General features: G+C 46.6%; 1 protein-coding gene and 1 long non-coding RNA gene across 47 annotated transcripts in view; one reads left to right on the top strand and one right to left on the bottom strand.

The window, feature by feature from the left end:
* ABCC10 (ATP binding cassette subfamily C member 10) overlaps positions 1–3,166 on the bottom strand; it is a 24,779-nt gene extending 21,613 nt beyond the window's left edge. For all 45 annotated transcript variants that reach the window (XR_010586402.2, XR_010586403.1, XR_012433757.1 and 42 more), the window contains exons 1-2: positions 2,958–3,166; positions 2,577–2,748 (exon numbers count right to left, since the gene is read on the bottom strand). Coding sequence is in view for 34 of the 45 variants with exons in the window: in XM_074037985.1 (XP_073894086.1) it covers positions 2,577–2,737 (161 nt within the window). In the remaining 11 variants the exon portion in view is untranslated. The remainder of the gene's footprint in view (positions 1–2,576; positions 2,749–2,957) is intronic.
* LOC135970622 (uncharacterized) lies at positions 2,878–19,949 on the top strand. 2 transcript variants are annotated; one of them, XR_010586404.2, is made up of 3 exons: positions 2,878–2,914; positions 16,909–17,006; positions 19,613–19,949. It is a non-coding gene; the product is annotated as an uncharacterized lncRNA (long non-coding RNA). The 2 variants fall into 2 exon arrangements; XR_010586405.2 differs by lacking the exon at positions 2,878–2,914 and adding an exon at positions 15,268–15,406 and having other exon boundaries at positions 19,613–19,744.
* The last annotated feature ends 232 nt before the right edge of the window (positions 19,950–20,181 follow it).

The raw sequence follows: 20,181 nt of genomic DNA on the forward strand, positions 1-20,181 counted from the left end.
GGCTGGAGTGCAGTGGCGGGATCTCAGCTCGCTGCAACCTCCGCCTCCCAGGTTCAAGCGATTCCCCTGCCTCAGCCTCCCTAGTAGCTGGGCGTTTTCTTAAAAGTCCACCTGATGACACTGATTTGTAAGGATTTAGATGGGAATAAAAATCAGCCTTTAAGAATTCTATTTCTGGGCTGGGCATGGTGGCTCATGCCTGTAATCCCAGCACTTTGGGAGGCCAAGGCAGGTGGATCGCTTGAGGCCAGGAGTTCAAGACCAGCCAGGGTAACACAGTGAAACTCCAACTCTTTTTTTTTTTTTTTTTTTTTTGAGACGGAGTCTCGCTCTGTCGCCCAGGCTGGAGTGCAGTGGCCGGATCTCAGCTCACTGCAAGCTCCGCCTCCCGGGTTCACGCCATTCTCCTGCCTCAGCCTCCCGAGTAGCTGGGAGTACAGGCGCCCGCCACCTCGCCCGGCTAGTTTTTTTTTGTATTTTAGTAGAGACGGGGTTTCACTGTGTTAGCCAGGATGGTCTCGATCTCCTGACCTCATGATCCGCCCGTCTCGGCCTCCCAAAGTGCTGGGATTACAGGCTTGAGCCACCGCGCCCGGCCGAAACTCCATCTCTAGTAAAAATATGGAAATTGGTCAGGCATGGTGGCACACACCTGTAGTCTCAGCTACTCCAGAGGCTGAGGCAGGAGAATCGCTTGAACCCAAGAGGTGGAGGTTGCAGTGGAGGTGGAGGTTGCAGAGCGCCACTGCTCTCCAGCCTGGGTGACAGAGTAAGACCCTGTCTCAAAAAAAAAAAAAAAAAAAATTTGTTTCTAGCTGGGCATGGTGGCTCACATCTGTAAACCCAGAACTTTAGGAGGTTGAGGAAGAAGGATTGCTTGAGCCCAAGAGTTCAAGACCAGCCTGGACGACAAAGCAAGGCCTTCTTTCTACCAAAAATAATATATATACATATATATATATTTTTTTTTTTTTGAGACAGAGTCTCGCTTTGTCGTCCAGGCTGGAGTGCAGTGGTGCAATCTTAGCTCACTGCAACCTCCACCTCGTGGGTTCAAGTGATTCAAGAGAGGGTTTCACCATGTTGGCCAGGCTGGTTTCAACCTGACTTCCAGTGATCCGCCTGTCTCAGCCTCCCAAAGTGCTGGGATTACAGGCATGAGCCACTGTGCCAGGTCAATTTTTTTGTATTTTTAGTAGATGGCATTTTGCCACGTCGGCAGGCTGGTCTCGAACTCCTGGCCTCCCACAGTGCTGGCATTACAGGCTTGAGCCACTGCATCTGGCCTATTAAAAATAATTTTAGGCCGGGCGCGGCCTAAAATTTTGACAGAGGGAGACCCTGTCAAAAAAAAAAAAAAAAAAAGCACACACACACACACACACAAAGAAAAGAAAAAAGGAAAAGAAAAAAAAAGAGTTGTATTTCCTAAGATGTGAGGACCCAAGAAAACTGGCCCCAAGTTGGCCATCAACCAACCTCATCACCCCAAGTCTCTTTTCCTCTCTTAATCTCACTTTCCTCACCAGCACAGTGAGCAGTGAGTCTCAAATTAAAAGCCTTCTGAGGCCCTTTCCTATCTTAGGTTCTCGATCTCTCTAACCCTTCTCAGCAACACACACAAGGCTGATAAGTGAAATGAGGCACAATTTCTATTGATCACGTGATGGTCTTCCTTGCTTTCGCAGGGAGCGGATGAATCCCTTGGATAGGAGAAGCTGTGGATCTGCTTGGTCTAGGAGGAATTCTGATTTGTTTCTTACACAGAGACAAAAGTCTAGAAGGGTTTAATCACCTAGCAAAGACATCCACAGCCTTCTCAGAGGAGCAGCTATTAAAAATTGGCACAGTCTTTTGGGAACTCAATCTAATGAGAAAGCAAGCAAGACCTCTTGGATAGGGACACTTTCCCCCATCAGACTAGGAACTGCTAAAGCCAGAGACCAGACCGCCCTCCTGTCTTCTCAGCAGCTAGAAAGAGACTAACTTTAGTCATCTCTAGCCATAAAAGAACTAAATACAAAATCAAGGTAAGTTTAGCACCCACACCTTATAGCCCTTAATTGGGGGAAGGTTTAATGTTTGATTTTGCTCTTCTTGTCTATCTACTGCTTCCCCTTCAGCTGAGCCTACGTATACTTTTCTTAATCTGGAAACACTAACGTTTCATGGGTTGAAATGGTGAGAAACTGAGCCTACAACTTAAACACGTCAGCGCTTTTGGCTAAAAACGTTGTTCCCCCAATTCTGCCTTCAATTCATGACAGCTGAGTCTGGGTAACTGAAAATGGATAGTTCTGATGATTTCTGACACTCATTAGACCTTTAAAAACATGCCAGGCACTGCACTATATGCTTAATTATCTCATTTAAACCTCCCAAGAATGAGACTCAGAGAAGGCAGGTACTTGCCCAAGAACAGCCACACTGCTGCTAAGTAGTAATGCTTAGATTTTATTCTACTTCTGCCCTACTCCAGAGACCTAGCTATTCTGGTGACACTGCCGGAAGATGTAGGTTGCGGGTGAGATCTGCAGGCACACACGGACAGATGCCTTGCGCTTGTCTCTACCCACCTCGGGGTGCCCAAGTAGCAGGCACTGAGCACGGCGAGAAGTGCGTGGGGCAGGGCGCTGAGCACCAGCTGGGTGAAGCAGTGGCCTGTGGTGTCCCCCTCCCACAGCGGGAGCGGCCACGCTGCGCTGCTGCCGCACAGCTGGGCCAGAAGTCGCTCCATGGACGCCTCACCTGAAGGCAAAGTTGAGCGTGAACGCGATGCAGAATAACAGCCGGCTTTGCTGGCGCTTTCCAGCCCGGTCTCCCCGCCTCCAGCCCCGCCCCGGAACCAGGACCGCCCGTCGCTTCCGCCCCGAAGCCAGACCCCGCCCATTCTCGCGGTACCAAAGGTAGAAAGGTAGGAGGTTTCCCCGTTGGATTTCTGGACGCTGGTCACCCACCTTTCCATCTGTTTTTCCCCTCTCGTTTCTCCGTCCCCAGGCATCCGGAACCTCAAACCTGAAGAAGCTGCTGTGCACCGGATTCCGATATCCTGAATACTGGTGTATGCAAAAAAAACTACTGCCCGGGCGGGGTGCTGCGCCAGCCACGGCTGGTGCACCCCCGAGGCTGGAACACTTAGCCGGCGCTCTTAGCCACGCCCATATGCGAGTAGCTGCACGCATGCGCACTGCTCTCTGCTTCGGCTAGCCTTTGCACGCAGGCGCGCTGTCGCAGTGGCACCATTGCGTTTCGGCACGCTTTTGTGGCCTGGCTTGCTTTAAGGATCCATCCCTCCCTTAGTGCGACGTCATTTATAATCTCTCACGTGGTATATTCGCTCCCAACTGTGAAAGCTTACTAGTTGGCGCAAGCATTGCAATCTCCAGTTTTTAAAGAGGTGGGGAGCCGCGCACTACGGTAGCGCGCGCCGGTAGTGCCTGCGCGCAGGTAGTGCCTGCCCGCCTGTAGATCCCCAGAGGATGGTCTGAGCCCAGGAGTTCGAGAACAGTCTGAGCAGCATAGAGAGACATCAGTGCCAGATAGATGGATGGATGGAAATTCAAACATACGTGTCCCACGGACAAATAATGCCGCTTTGAGACACAACCGTTTTCTCTCATTCTAGGGCTGTATGACCTTGGACAAGTTACCTAACCTCTTTGAACCTCAACTTTTTTTTTTTTTTTTTTTTTTTGAGACACTGTCTCGCGCTGTCGCCAGGTTGGAGTGCGGTGGCACAATCTCGGTTCATTGCAACCTCCGCTTTCCGGGTTCAAGCGATTCTCCTGCCTCAGCCTCTCGAGTAGCTGGGACTACAGGCGTGCGCAACCATGCCCAGCTGTTTTTTGTTTGTTTTTGTTTTTTGTATTTTTAGTAGAGATGGGGTTTCACCATGTGGCCAGGATGGTCTCGGTCTGTGACCTCGTGATCCGTCCGCCTCGGCCTCCGAAAGTGCTGGGATTACAGGCGTGAGCCGCTGCGCCCCGCCAAGCCTCAACTTCTTTATTTGTACAACAGGGACAATACCAATACTAAAGTACTGTTGAGAGAGTTGAATAATTAATTTAGCCGGCTTAGGGCAAGTGCTTTGCTTAGGGTAGTCGTCCAGTAAATCTTTTAAAGAAGCAGTGGGAAGAACATAACCTTTATATGGACGTGGGTTTGAATGCTTTTAGCAGAGGGATGTTAGGCAAGTTACTTCTGCATCTTTATTTTATTATCTGTTTGTCAGGCATGGTGTTGGTATTTCCTTTACATAGGTGTGTACAGTGCTTGAAGAAGAATAGGTAAACAAGTAACAATTATGGTTATCCCACTTAATCTCAGTAAGAAGCCCCATATCCCTCAATGTCAAGAATTAAGTTTCCTGTTTTTAAAAACTAAGAGATGCAGGTTTGCATTTCACAATCTTTAGTAATTAATTGAGTCTTGCTACCTGGCCCAGGCTGGTCTTGAACTCCTGGCCTCAAGTGATGCTCTTGCCTTGGCCCCCCAAAGTGCTGGGATTACAGGTGTGAGCCACTGCACCTGGCCAGGCTCCACTTCTAATTTTTTTTTTCTTTTTTTTTTTTTTTTGAGATGGAGTCTGGCTCTTTCGCCCAGGCTGGAGTGCAGTGGCTGCGATCTCGGCTCACTGCAAGCTCCACCTCCTGGGTTCATGCCATTTTCCTGCCTCAGCCTCCAGAGTAGCTGGGACTACAGGCGCCCACCACCACGCCCGGCTAATTTTTTATATTTGTAGTAAAGACGGGGTTTCACCGTGTTAACCAGGATGGTCTCGATCTCCTGATGTCGTGATCCGTCCGCCTCGGCCTCCCAAAGTGCTGGGATTACAGGCGTGAGCCACCGCGCCTGGCCTTCCACTTCTAAGTCTAATTCACTTGCTGTTTCCATCACGTCTGCAGTTACTTCCTCCACTGATATCTTGAAGGTCCATCCATGAAGGTTGGAATCAGCTTCTTCCAAACTTCTGTTAATGTTGATATACGTTGTCCTTCTCCCAGGAATCATAAATGTTCTTTTTTTTTTTTTTTTTTTTTTTAATAGAGACAGGGTCTCACTATGTGGCTTAAGCTGGTTTCAAACTCCTGGCCTCAAGCCATCCTGCCTCAGCCTCCCAAAGTGCTGGAATTGCAGACATGAGCCAACACGCCTGGCTCACAGATATTCTTAGTGGCATCTAGAGGGTTATTTTCCAGAGGATTTTAAATTTACTTTGTCCAGATCCATCAGAGGAATGACTGTCTATGGCAGCTCTAGCCTTATGGAATGTATTTCCTAAATAATACTTGGGCCAAGCACAGTGGCTCACACTTCCAATCCTAGCACTTTGGGAGGCCAAGGTGAGAGGATTGCTTGAGGCCAGGAGTTTGAGACCAGCCTGAGCAACATAGCAAGACCTCATCTCTACAGAAATAAAAATAAAAAATTAGCTGGGCATGGTGGTGCCCAGCTGTAGTCATTGCTACTCAGGAGGCTGAGGTGGGAGGATGGGTTGAGCCCAGGAGTTTGAGGTTGCGGTGAGCTATGATTGGGCCACTGCACTCTAGCCTGGGCAATAGAGTGAGAACCTGTCTCTAAAATAATACTTGAGGCCAGGTGCAGTGGCTCATGCCTGTAATCCAAGCACTTTGGGAGGTCGAGGCAAACAAATCACCTGAGGTCAGGAGTTCAAGACCAGCCTTGCCAATATGGGGAAAACCCAGCTCTACTAAAACTACAAAACTTAGCCAGGCGTGATGGTGTGTACCTGTAATCCCAGCTACTCGGGAGGCTGAGGCAGGAGAATTGCTTGAACCTGAGAAGCAGAGGTTTCAGGGAGCTGAGATCACACCACTGTACTCCATCCTGGGTGACAGAGCAAGACTTCATCTTAAAATAATAATAATAATAAAATAATACTCGAAAATTTAAATTATTCCTTGATCCATGGACTGCAGAATGGATGTAGTTTTTTTCTTTTCTTTTCTTTTTTTGTTTTTGAGATGGAGTCTCACTCTGCTGCCCAGGCTGGAGTGCAGTGGCACAATCTTGGCTCACTGCAACCTCCGCCTCTCAGGTTCAAGTGATTCTCCTGCCTCAGCCTCCCGAGTAGCTGGGATTACAGGTGTGGGCCACCACACCTGGCTAATTCTTGTATTTTTAGTAGAGACAGGTTTCACCATGTTGGCCAGGCTGATCTCGAACTCTTGACCTCAAGTGATCTGCCGCCTTGGCTTCCCAAAGTGCTGGGATTACAGGCGTGAGTCACTGTGCCCGGCCTGGATGTTGTGTTAACAGGCATAAAAACAACAATCATCTCCTTATACATCTCCGTCAGAGCTCCTGAATGATGGGTGCATTGGTCAATAAACAGTAATATTTTGAAAGGAATCTTTTTCTGAGAAGTAGTCCTCCAAAGTGGGCATAAAATATTCAATAGACTGTGTTATAAACAGATGCGCTGTCATCCAGGCTTTGTTATTGCATTTATAGGGCACAGATAAAGTAGATTTGGCTGGGTATGGTGGCTCATGCCTGTAATCCCACCACTTTGGGAGGCTGAGGCAGGCAGATCACTTGGGATCAGGAGTTTGAGACCAGCCTGGCCAACGTGGCGAAACCCTCTCTCTACTAAAAGTACCAAAATTAGCTGGGTGTGGTGGTGCGTGCCTGTAATCCCAGCTACTCAAGAAGCTGAGACAGGAGAATTGCTTGAACTGGGAGTTGGAGGTTGCAGAGAGCCGAGATTGCACCACTGCACTCCAGCCTGAGTGACAGAACAAGACTCCATCTCCAAAAAAAAAAAAAAAAAAAAAAAAAATAGCTTTAACATAAACCTTAAGAGCCCTACGATTTTCAGAATAGTAAATGAGCATTAATTTAAACTAAAAGTCACCAGTTGCATTAACACCTAACAAGAGAGTCAGCCTGTCCTTTGAAGCTTTGAAGCTAGGCGTTGACTTTTCCTCTCTAGCTATGAAAGTCTTAGATGGCATCTTCTTCTGATAGAAAGCTGTTTCATCTACATTCAAAATCTGTTGTTTCAGCCAGGCTTGGTGGTTCACGCCTGTAATCCCAGCACTTTGGGAGGTCAAGGAGGTCGGATCACAAGGTCAGGAGTTCGACACCAGTCTGTCCAACATTGTGAAACCCTATCTCTACTAAAAATACAGAAATCAGCTGGGCTTGGTGGCATGTGTCTGTAATCCCAGCTACTTGGGAGGCTGAGGCAGGAGAATTGCTTAAACCCGGAAGGCTGAGGTTGCAGTGATCCAAGATCATGCCACTGCACTCCAGCCTGGGCGACAGAATGAGACTCCATCTCAAAAAAAAAAAAAAGAAAAAAAAAATCTGTTGTTTCATGTAGCCACCTTCATCAGTGATTGTAGGTAGATCTTCTGGTTAACTGACTGCAGCTTCTGCATCAGCACTTGCTGCTTCACTGGCACTTTTATGTTATAGAGAAGGCTTCTTTCCTTAAACGTCATGAAGCAACCTCTGCTAGCTTCAGACTTTTCATATGCAGCTTCCTCACCTCTCTCAGCCTTCATAGAATTGAAGAGTTAGGGCATTACTCTGGATTAGACTTTGGCTTAAGGGGATGTTGTAGTTGGTTGGTTCCTTATCCAGACCACTAAAATGTTCTCCATATCAGCAATAAGGCTGTTTTGCTTTCTTATCATTTGTGTGTTCAGTGGAATAGCACTTCTAATTTCCTTCAATAAATTTTCCTTTGCATTCCCAACTTGCTGTTTGGCCAAGAGGCTTAGTTTCTGACCTATGTTGGCTTTCAACATGCCTTCCTCACTAAGCTTAATCATTTCTAGCTTTTTTTCCCCTCACATTCTCCATCCTAGAAGCTTTTTTCTTCTCTTTTTTTTAGGTGAGAAATGTGCAATTCTTTCTTTCACTTGAAAACTTAGAGGCCATTGTAGAGTTATTTATTTATTTATTTTTGAGATAGAGTCTTGCTCTGTCACCCAGGCTGGAGTTCAGTGGCACAGTCTCAGTTCACTGCAACCTCCACCTCCCGGGTTCAAGCAATTCTCCTGCCTCAGCCTCCTGAGTAGCTGGGACTACAGGAGTATGCCACCACACTCAGCTATTTTTTGTATTTTTAGTAGAGACATGGTCTCACCACCTTGTCCAGGCTGATCTTAAACTCCTGGCCTCAAGTTATCCACCTGCCTCGGCCTCCCAAAGTGCTGAGATTACAGATGTGAGCCACCCACCTGGTCTCATTTTAGGGTATTCATGGACCTAATTTTAATAGTGGGTGTATCAGGGAATAAGGAGGCTCAAGAAGAGGGAGATAGGGGAACGGCTGGTAGGTGGTGCCATCAGAGAACACATATTTATTAAATTCTCTGTCTTACATAGGTGTGATTTGTGGCATCCCAAAACAATTACAATAGTAACATCAAAGATCACTGATCACAGTGATCACAGATCACTATAAGAGACAGAGTGATAATGAAAAGTTTGAAATATTGTGAAAATTACCAAGATGTGATACAGAAACATGAAGTGAGCACAAGCTGTTGGAAAAATGATGCTGATATACTTGCCCAATACCAGGTTGCCACAAACCTTTTATTTGTAAAAAACGTAATCTGCAAAGTGCAACAAAGTGAGATGCAGGTGAATGAGTTATGCCTGATACATTTGAAATTTTTTCACAATAAAGTTTTTTAAAATGGAGATTTGGAGAATATGGAACAGTGTGTCTCAAAGAGTCGTCTGTATAGCATTTGCTTTGGAGTCACCTGGGCTACTTATTGAAATGCACATTCCAGGGTCCACTCTAGACCTGCCGAATGAGACTCTCTAGGAGAGGATCCTACAATCTGCAATTGGGAGATTCTTGCACTCAGGTTTAAGCCCCACAGATGTCAAGAGCCTTGCCCAGGATTATAGAACTAGTACGCATCACAGCACATGTTCTAGATCAGAATCCACAATATCCAATCCACTCCCTTAACACAAGGCCTCATGGTCTAAATTGAATCAGGAACCTCCCTCGAGACTTTTTATTTGAACTACTGTCAAGTACTAAAATATATGATTTTACATTAATAACCTTTTGTTTATAATTGCAATACCCTCAGCACTTCTTGCCTGCCACCATGTAAGATGTGCCTTTGCTCCTCCTTCACCTTCCACCATGATTGTGAGGCCTCCCCAGTCATGTGGAATTGTGAGTCCATTAAACCTCTTTTCCTTTATAAATTACCCAGTCTCGGGTATGTCTTGAAAATGTGGAAATAAAGAAAAGTATGAAGAAAAATTTAAAATCCTTAGAGACACAGTTAGCTAACTGCTAAATTTCAAGCAAGAGCCAGCTAGGCGGGGAGACATTATTCAGGGGTACCCCAAACAACCCATCACTTTCTGACTGCTTTCACCATCTACCCCTGCAGTGAATCCTGTGCCTACTATTCCTCTTGGCACTGAGAACAAGGCAGATGGATCCCAAATCATTATTCTTCTCATTAAATCTTTAGATGTGTCTTCTCACTCACAGACACCCTCTTGGCCACACAATTGCACACACATCAAATGCAGATATGCACATGTGTCCCTGATGTAACTCACAAAATCTAACATTCGTACTCATATATTTTTTAGCCCAGCACAGATGTTTTTTTTCTCTCTGTGCCAAGTTCTATCTTTTCCTTCTTCCACCTACTTTTCCAGGCTTCAGAGCATGTTGGGGCTTGCAGGTCCCCAGTAAGACTTGTAAGTTATATATATCACTCCTGGTCTGGAAAGCCTATAGGCAGGCAGGTTAATTTAAGAGTGCTAGTTTAACCCAAGAAAATAAGAAAGTTAGAAAAAAATGAACCCCTCCTTTTTAAAAATTTTTTTTAGTTTTTTGAGACGGAGTCTCGCTCTGTTGCCCGGGCTGGAGTGCAGTGGCTGGATCTCAGCTCACTGCAAGCTCCGCCTCCCGGGTTTACGCCATTCTCCTGCCTCAGCCTCCCGAGTAGCTGGGACTACAGGCGCCCGCCACCTTGCCCGGCTAGTTTTTTTTTTTTTGTATTTTTTAGTAGAGATGGGGTTTCACCGTGTTAGCCAGGATGGTCTCGATCTCCTGACCTCGTGATCCGCCCGTCTCGGCCTCCCAAAGTGCTGGGATTACAGGCTTGAGCCACCGCGCCTGGCCCCTTTTTTTTTTTTTTTTTGTCGGAGTCTCTGTCACCGAGGCTGGAGTACAATGACATGATCTAAGCTCACTGCAACTTCCACCTCCTCGGTTCAAGTGATTCTCCTGCCTCAGCCTCCTGAGTAGCTGGGATTACAGGCATGCGCCATAACACCCAGCCAGCTAAGTTTTGTATTTTTGGTGAGATAGAGTTTCACCATGTTGGCCAGGCTGCTCTCGAACTCCTGACCTCAGGTGATCCACCTGCCTCAGCCTCCCTTTCTCTTCTTAGTGATTAAAAACCATGGCTGTGGCCGGGCGCAGTACCTCACGCCTGTATTCCCAGAACTTTGGGAGGCCAAGGTGGGTGGATCACCTGAGGTCGGGAGTTCGAGACCAGCCTGACCAACATAGAGAAACCCCGCCTCTACTAAAAATACAAAATTAGCCGGGCGTGGTGGCACATACTTGTAATCTCAGCTACTCTGGAGGCTGAGGCAGGAGAATGGCTTGAACCTGGAAGGCGGAGGTTTTGGTGAGCTGAGATGGCGCCATTGCACTGCAGCCTGGGCAACGAGAGCAAAACTCCGTCTCGACGACAACAACAACAAAAACAAACAAAAACAAACAAACCATGACTGCCTGGCTGACTGGGTAAGCAGCTCCTTGCGAGTTTTAGCCACTGTACATAAATACACCATCCTACTACAGAGGTCTGTCCTAAAGTGTGTGTATGGATTTGTTGTTGTTGTTATTGTTTTGTTTGGTTTTAGTTTTGGTTTTGGTTTGAGACAGGGTCTTTCTCTGTGCACCCAGGCTAAAGTGTAGTGCCATGATCATGGCTCACTGCAACCTCCACCTCCTGGGCTCAAGTGATCCTCCTGCCTCAGCCTCCCAAGTATCTGGGACAGTTAAAGTGTGTTTCACTGCATGTATACAGCTGGATGAGGTAAAAAGTATGAGGGATCTAAGAGTCAGAGGACAAGAGGACTTTTTAGAGCGGCCACTTCTGAAAGGAGGGTTAGAGGGACAGATAATGCTTCTGTTAAGGATTCCTCTTCCTCCCTTTCACCCTAAGCTGGTGCTCAGGTAGGGAGGACCCTAGTCCTACCAGCCCTCTGAAGTAGTTGGGAGAGGACGTGGTCCCCTCATTTCCCTTCCTTCCTTCCTTCCTTCCTTCCTTCCTTCCTTCCTTCCTTCCTTCCTTCCTTCCTTCCTTCCTTCCTTCCTGCCTCCCTCCCTCCCTCCCTCCCTCCCTCCCTCCCTCCCTCCCTTCCTTCCTTCCTTCCTTTCTTTCTTCTCTCTCTCTCCTTTTCCTTTTAAAGGGAAAGAGGGAGTGGGAGTGGTGTGATCTTGGCTCACTGCAACCACCACCTCCCGGGTTCAAGTGATTCTCCTGACTCAGCCTCCTGAGTAGCTGGTGCCCACTACCACGTCCAGCTAATTTTTCGTATTTTTAGTAGAGACGGGCTTTCACCGTGTTAGCCAGGATAGTCCCGATCTCCTGACCTCGTGATCTGCCTGCCTCAGCCTCCCAAAGTGCTGGGATTATAGGCGTGAGCCACCACGCCCAGCCCTCGAACCCTTGACTTCAGTTGATCTGCCTGCCTCGGCCTCTCCAAGTGCTGGAATTACGGACCTGAGTCACCAAACTCAGCCCATAATTAATTTTAGATTTTCATCACCCCCTAAAAAATCTCCATATCCATTAGCAATTAATCCCCATTTCAACCCACCCGCCGCAGTGCTTGGCAACCATGAATACACTTTTCTGTATCTATAGATTTTCCTGCCTATACTGAACATTTCATGTAAATAGAATCATACATGTGTATCCTTTTGCATCTGACTTTGTTCACTTAGCATGTTTTCAAGGTTCATCCATGTTGTGGCATGTGTCAGTACTTCATTTTAACACTGAATAGTGTTTCTTTGTACGGATATACTGCATTTGATTTTCCATGTATCAGTTGATGAATATTCATGTTTCTACTTTTTAGTTATTGTGAATAATGTTGCTATAAGTTATTCAGGTACAAGGTTTTTGTGGATATAGGATTTCTTTTTTTCTTTCTTTTTTTTTTTTTTGCAGCTAGGAGTGCAATTGCTGGGCCACATGGTAACTCCAATTTTAACATTTTGAATAGCTACCAAACTGTTTTGCACAGTGACAGCAGCATTTAAAAATCCCACCAGCAAATGGGCATGGTGGCTTACGCCTTTAATCCCAGAACTTTGTGAGGCTGAGGCAGGAGGATTGCTTGAGCCCAGAAGTTCAAGACCAGTCTGGGCAACAAAGCAAGACCTGGTCGCTACAAAACAAAATGAAACTATATATATACAATAATAAATACATATATTTATATATGTAAAAAAATAAATAAATAAGTGTATATATATATATACACAAACATATGGCCAGGAGTGGTGGTGCCCACTTGTAGTCCCAGCTACTCAAGATGCTGAGGCAAGAGAATTGCTTCAGCCCAGGAGTTCGAGGCTACAGTGAGCTATGATGGCACCATTGCACTCCAACCTGGGTGACAGAGTGAGACCTTGTGTCACAAATAAAATAAAATAAAATCCCACCAGCAATGTATAAGGGTTCCAATTTCTTTCTATCCTCACTGACACCTATTGTTTGAGTTATTATTATACCCATTATAGTGGGTGGGTAGTGGCATCTGGGTCACCATTTATGACGTCACCTGCAATTATGCTAGTTTTTTTTTTTTTTTTTTTGAGACAGTCTGACTCTGTTGCCCAGGCTCGAAGTGCAGTGGCGCAATCTCAGCTCACTGCAACCTCCACCTCCTGGGTTCAAGTGATTCTCCTGCCTCAGCCTCCCGAGTAGTGGGGATTACAGACACCCACCACCACACCCAGCTATTTTTGTATTTTTAGTAGAGACAGGGTTTCGTCATGTTGACCAGGCTGGTCTCAAGCTCCTGACCTCAGGCGGTCTGCCCGCCTCATCTTCCCAGAGTGCTGGGATTACAGCCGTGAGCTACTGCATCTGGCCGATGCTAGTCTTTTTTTTTTTTTTTTTTTTTTTGAGACAGAGTCTCGCTCTGTCGCCCAGGCTGGAGTGCAGTGGCGCGATCTCGGCTCACTGCAAGCTCCGCCTCCTGGGTTCACGCCATTCTTCTGCCTCAGCCTCCTGAGTAGCTGGGACTACAGGCGCCCGCCACCGCGCCCGGCTAATTTTTTGTATTTTTAGTAGAAACGGGGTTTCACCGTGGTCTCGATCTCCTGACCTTGTGATCCGCCCGCCTCGGCCTCCCAAAGTGCTGGGATTACAGGCGTGAGCCACTGCGCCCAGCAACCGATGCTAGTCTTAAGGCTGGAATTAGGCCTGGCCAGCTTGTCATCTGCTTCTCTTTTCTAAAGATGACATTTCGGCCGGGCGCGGTGGCTCAAGCCTGTAATCCCAGCACTTTGGGAGGCCGAGACGGGCGGATCACGAGGTCAGGAGATCGAGACCATCCTGGCTAACACGGTGAAACCCCGTCTCTACTAAAAATACAAAAAACTAGCCGGGCGAGGTGGCGGGCGCCTGTAGTCCCAGCTACTCCGGAGGCTGAGGCAGGAGAATGGCGTAAACCCGGGAGGCGGAGCTTGCAGTGAGCTGAGATCTGGCCACTGCACTCCAGCCCGGGCTACAGAGCAAGACTCCGTCTCAAAAAAAAAAAAAAAAAAATTAAGATGACATTTCATATGTATAGAATCATACAATATGTAGTCTTTTGCTCTGGCTTCTTTCACTTTGAATAATGTTTTTGGAGTTCACCCATGTCGTAGCATGCATCAGTACCTCTTTCATTTTGTGTGTGTGTGTGGTAAAATATATGTAGCATAACCACTTTAATCATTTCAGCATATAGTTATGTCGCATTAAGTATATCGGAATATTGCACAACCATTATCACCATTCATCTTCCATACTTTTTCTTCTTTTTTCTTAGATCCAGGGACAAACTAGATCCAGTATTTTTTTCATCTTTCTGAACTGAAACTCTGTACCCATTGAACAACTCCCTGTTCCCTCTCTCTCTAGCTCCTGGCAACTACCACTCTACTTTCTGCCTCTATAACTTTGACTACTCTAGGTACCTCATAAGTGGAATCATACAACATTTGTTCTCTTATAACTGGCCTATTTCAGGTTTCATCCATGTTGTGGCACATGTCAGACTTCCTTTTTATAGCTAAATAATATTCCATTTTCTGGATTAACGTTTGTTTATAGATGGTTATGGATGACTATACATTTTGTTTACTCATTCCTCTATTAATTGACATTTGGGTTGTTTCCATCTGTTAGCCCAAATGAATAATGCTATTGTTTATTTATGTATTTATTTACTGAGACAGAGTCTCGCACTTTCGCCCAGGCTGGAGTGCAGTGATGCAATCTCAGCTCACTGCAAGCTCTGCCTCCTGGGTTCACGCCATTCTCCTGCCTCAACCTCCCGAGTATCTGGGACTACAGGTGCCTGCCACCATGCCCATCTAATTTTATATATTTTTAGTAGAGACAGAGTTTCACCGTGTTAGCCAGGATGGTCTTGATCTCCTGACCTCGTGATCCGCCTGCCTTGGCCTCCCAAAGTGCTGGGATTACAGGCATGAGCCACTGCGCCCAGCCGAATAATGTTACTGTTATGGGATCTTTGAGGTGTCACTTTTCTGGCCAGAAACCTCTGGGGCCAGTGGTACCTTTGCCTGACTCAGGCCCGCTCAGCTCCTTCCACCCACTCAGGCTGTCGGGCTGTGCTTGACTTAACGCTACCAGTCTGGATCCCATGCCTGCCAAGGGTAAGCCAGGTGTGGAGTGGCAAGGGGTATGTGAGCAAGAGAGCGTGGGGTCCAGGCACTGTGCACAGTCAGGCATGCTGGCTGCTGCAGGTGGCAGGCAGCTCCAGGTGCTGGCACAGGTGGCGGCTGTCTGCGAGGCTGCAGCTGGACCAAATGGACTGCAGGCTGCTTCCCTGGCTAGCACTGGGAATGCAGTAGCACCTGGAAGCTTGGAAACACCAGGAACCACAGGGCCTCAAAGAGGGAGTCACAGCCCTGGCTTGGGGAGCTCCCAGGTCTGGGCTCCCTGAAGGGCTGCAGCTCTTCTCTTCTCCACCTGCAATGTGGCGAGCAAGGGGCATGTTTCAGCCCTGTTTGTGTTACAGGGCTTGCCATTTGGTGGGTCCCAAGTTCTTATCCTGCCACAAGGAAGACTGAGGCATGCAGACAAGTGGAGGGTGGAGGCATGCAGACAAGTGGAGGGTAAGCAAGATATAGAGGAGCTTTATCGAGTAGTAGAACAGCTCAGAGGTCTGCTATGGGTAGCTCCTTTTTGCAGCCAAGGTGTTCCAATGAGTGTTCAGCCGTCAGCAGAGAGGACGAGGTGCTGGGATGGGTGGCTCCTCTCTGCTGCTGGTTGTCCCCTCATCTCTGCAGTTCTTAGCAGAGAGGGCCTGGAGTGAGTTGCTCCTCTCTGCAGGCAGGTCATCCCTGGAGTGGGAAGCTCCTCTCTGCTGCTGGTCACCTGGGCGTCTGCTCTGCTCTGGCTGAGTCCAGGGTGTTTATGGGCTTCAGTGGGGAAGTGCATGCTGATTGGTCCATGGGCAGCCATGTATGGGCCCAGGAAAAAACACTATGAGTTCCCCCTCCCGTTGGCAGGACTGGTAGCCTGGCCCCCAGGCCACAGGCATCCCCTAGCTTGAAGGTGGGGCTTAACCGGGATTGCCCTATTCTACCCAGTAGCCATTGCCTCTTGCCACCACCATCCATGGCACTCAGGTTGCTTGTGCCAAAGGGCACCTGCAGGCCAGCACTGAGCTGCCCTCAGCACCCCCTCAGCTTCCCTTCTGTGCTCAGTGGTGCCCAAAGTCTGGAAGGGGACGAGGCAGCAGGGGGCTGGCATGTCAGTGCTGCCCTGAGTGTGCATCCACCTGGCAGGGCTGCCACAGTGTCCAGGCTCAGCCCCAACCTTGCCCCATGATTGGAGCTGGTGCTGGAAGCCGGGAGAGGGCAGGCAGCAGCAGCAGGCACTTCTGAGGCTGCAGGGAAGAAGGGGGCCTCCTGGACCCCCAAGAGCACAGAGATGCCTGGGTCCACAGCTGGGGCTGAGCTGCTGCAGTGGCACCCTGGGAGGGTGGGCCTTCTGCCTGTTCCATGGAGAGTGGGGCCCAGGCCTCCCTGCTGCAGATGGCGTCTTGGCAGCGGCCAGTCATCTGGAGCTGCTGCTGCCATTACTATTGTAAATATTCATGTACAAGTCTTGTGTGGGCATATGTTTTCAGTTTCCTTGGGTATATACCTATGAGTTGAAGTTTTAGACCATATGTTAACTCCATGTTTAATCATTTGAAGAACTGCCAGACTGTTTCCCAAAGCAACCACACCATTTTACATTTCTACCAGTTGTGTGTGAGAGTTCCAGTTTCTCCACATCTTCACCAGCACTTGTTATTTTCTGACTTTTTAATTCTGGCCATCCTAGGATGTGTAATGGTATCTCACTGTGATTTGGATTTTTATTTCCCTTATAAGTAATGATGTCTACTATCTTTTCATCCACTTATTGGCCATTTGTATATCTTTCTTGGAGAAATGCACATTCAAATTCCTTGCCTATTTTTTTAAGTAGGCTGTCTCTTTATTAGTAAGTTGTAAGAGTTATTTTTATATTCTAAATGCAAGTGTCTTATCACATATGTGATTTGCAGATATTTTCTCCCATTCTGTGGTTTGTCTTTTCACATGAGTATCTCTCTGTCACTCAGGCTGGACTGTGGTGGCATGAACATGGCTTACTGCAGCCTTCACCTTCTGGGCTCAAGCAATCCTCCTGCCTCAGCCTCCCAAATAGCTGGGACCACAGGTACGTGCCACCATGCCACGCCTGGCTAATTTTTTTATTTTTGTAGAGACAGGCCTTTGCCATATTACCCAGGTGGGTCTTGAACTCCTGGGCTCAAGCAATCCTCTCGCCTCAGCCTTCCTAAATGCTTAGATTATAGGCGTGAGTACCACATCCAGCCTTTTCACATTTTTTTTTTTAGAACGGAGTCTCATTCTGTCACCCAGGCTGGAGTACAGTGGCACGATCTTGGCTCACTGTAACCTCCAACTCCCTGGTTCAAGCGATTATCTTGCCTCAGCCTCCCAAGTAGTTGGGATTATAGGTGCTCACCACCACACCTGGCAAATTTTTGTAGTTTTAGTAAAGATGGGGTTTTGCCATGTTGCCCAGGCTGGTCTTGAACTCCTGACCTCAAGCAGTCTGCCTGCCTTGGCTCTCCAAAGTGCTGGGATTACAGGTGTGAGCCACTGCACCTGGCCCTTCACATTCTTCTTTCACATTCTTCATAGTGTCCTTTGAGACACCAAAGCTATTAATTTTGATGAAGTCCAATTTATGTAATTTTTAAAAATCTTTTTATTATACTTTAAGTTCTGGGATACATATGCAGAATGTGCAGGTTTGTTACATAGGTATACATGTGCCATGGTGGTTTGCTGCACCCATCAACCTGTCATCTACATTAGGTATTTCTCCTAATACTATCCCTCCCCTCGCCCCCCACCCCCTGACAGGCCCCGGTGTGTGATGTTCCCCTCCCTGTGCCCATATGTTCTCATTGTTCAACTCCCACTTATGAATGAGAACATGTGGTGTTTGGTTTTCTGTTCCTGTGTTAGTTTGATGAGAATTATGGTTTCCAGCTTCATCCATGTCCCTGCAAAAGACATGAACCCATTCTTTTTTATGGCTGCATAGTATTCCATGGCGTATATGTGCCACATCTTCGTTATCCAGTCTATCATTGGTGGACATTTGGGTTGGTTCCAAGTCTTTGCTATTGTGAATAGTGCTGCAATAAACATATGTGTGCATGTGTCTTTATAGTAGAATGATTTATAATCCTTTGGATACATACCCAGTAATGGGATTTCTGGGTCAAATGGTAATTCCAGTTCTAGGTCCTTGAGGAATCGCCATACTGTCTTCCACAGTGGTTGAACTAGTTTACACTCCCACCAACAGTGTAAAAGCATTCCTGTTTCTCCATATCCTCTCCAGCATCTGTCGTTTCCTGACTGTTTAATGATCGCCATTCTAATTGGTGTGAGATGGCATCTCATTGTAGTTTGACTTACATTTCTCTCATGACCAGTGATGATGAGCTTTGTTTCATGTTTGTTGGCCGCATAAACGTCTTCTTTTGAAAAGTGTCTGTTCATCTCCTTCACCCACTTTTTTCTTGTAAATTTGTTTAAGTTCCTTGTAGATTCTGGATATTAGCCCTTTGTCAGTTGGATAGATTGCAAAAATTTTCTCCCATTCTGTAGGTTGCCTGTTCACTCTGATGATAGTTCCTTTTGCTGTGCAAAAGCTCTTTAGTTTAATTAGATCCCATTTGTCCAATTTATCTAATTTTTTTCTAGTGAGTTTGGTGTCATATCTAAGAATCTGGCCAGGTTCTGGGCTCTCTATACCATTAATCTGCCTGCTTATCCTTCTGCTATTCTGTCTAGAGTATTGTACCTTTTGTAGCAAGGTTTGAAATTTGGAAATTGTGAATACTCTTTGTTCTTCTTTTTTAGGATTATTTTGGCTATTTGGAGTCCCTTGAAATTCAACATGGATTTTAGAATCAGTCAATTTCCAGAGAAGTCAGTTGGGATCCTGACAGGGACTGTTGCTTTTTTTTTTTTTTTGAGACAGAGTCTCCCTCTTTCGCCCAAACTGGAGTGCAATGGTGTGATCTCAGCTCACTGCAAGCTCCGCCTCCCGGGTTCATGCCATTCTCCTGCTTCAGCCTCGCTGAGTAGCTGGGACCACAGTTGCCTACCACCACACCTGGCTAATTTTTTGTATTTTTAGTAGACACAGGGTATGAATGAATGAATAAATGGACTCATTAATAGGGGAAACTGGGCCAACCTATAAAAAGCTTCCTTGTTCCCACCTATTCTCCCAACAGCCCTGCAGTGGGAAACTGGGCAAGCTCATAGCAGCAGCTAGAAATATCACCCTTGAAAAATAACAACAATATCTGTACCTAATTGAGTGCCTATTATGTGTCCAATACTGTTCTTGGCACTTTCACACATTAGTTCTAATCTTTAGAACTACCCTGCAAACTGGGTATAGAGCATGGTAGTTAATCAACCTAACTTTGGAGACAAGGATTAAAATCTTGCCTCTGCTACTCTGTAACTATGTGAGCTTGGGCAAGTTCTTTGAGCTTGAAGAGTCCTAAATGTGGTTAATAATAGATCCCACCTCCAAATGGCCAGCTCCTGGTACTATCACAATGCGTCCATGTTTGTCTCTTTCACCAGAGCAAAGTTCCTGAAAGTAATAGTAGAGTCTCTTTCACAGAGTTGGTGGGAGGATTAAATGAGATAATATATGCAAAAGATCTAGCAAACTGCCTGGGATATAATAGTTGCTTAATAACTCATTATACTATTTTTCAGATGAAAAAACACCAGTGATGTGGCTGGACTCCAGGGTGAATGGCCATGTCAGACCCCAGAGATGCTGCATCCTTAACCTTATTCTCCCAACTCAAAGATTCCCTAGGCATGGCAGGCTATGAAGTACAGCCACGAATCAAGGTGATGAGGGCTGGGACATTAAGTGGTAACCTGGATGGACAGTAGATTAGGAGGCTCCTCTAATGCCATATCACTGCAGGAGTCACAGAACGGCACAATTCAGGGAAGTCCCCCTAAGTTGAATTGACAGCCATTTTGGTGGGATAGAGACTAAAGGTTGAAATTAATTTGATATCTAGAATGTGAAGAAATTAGATATTTTGGGCATGTATAAGTTTGTGCACTGAGATTCAAACTCACAATATCAATAATACAAAGCAGTATATAATAAAGCCAAGCGATCAGCACAATGGCTTTTCCTGGAATTCAGAGGAGAGAGATCATTGAGAGCAATCAAAGAAGGTTTCCCTGGAGGATGGGACCTGCAACAATAATAGTACTACTAATAACTATTTATGGAGGGCTTGATTCTTTATATATTATTATTT

Source organism: Macaca fascicularis, chromosome 4 (genome assembly GCF_037993035.2).
Source record: "Macaca fascicularis isolate 582-1 chromosome 4, T2T-MFA8v1.1".
Lineage (NCBI taxonomy): Eukaryota > Metazoa > Chordata > Mammalia > Primates > Cercopithecidae > Macaca > Macaca fascicularis.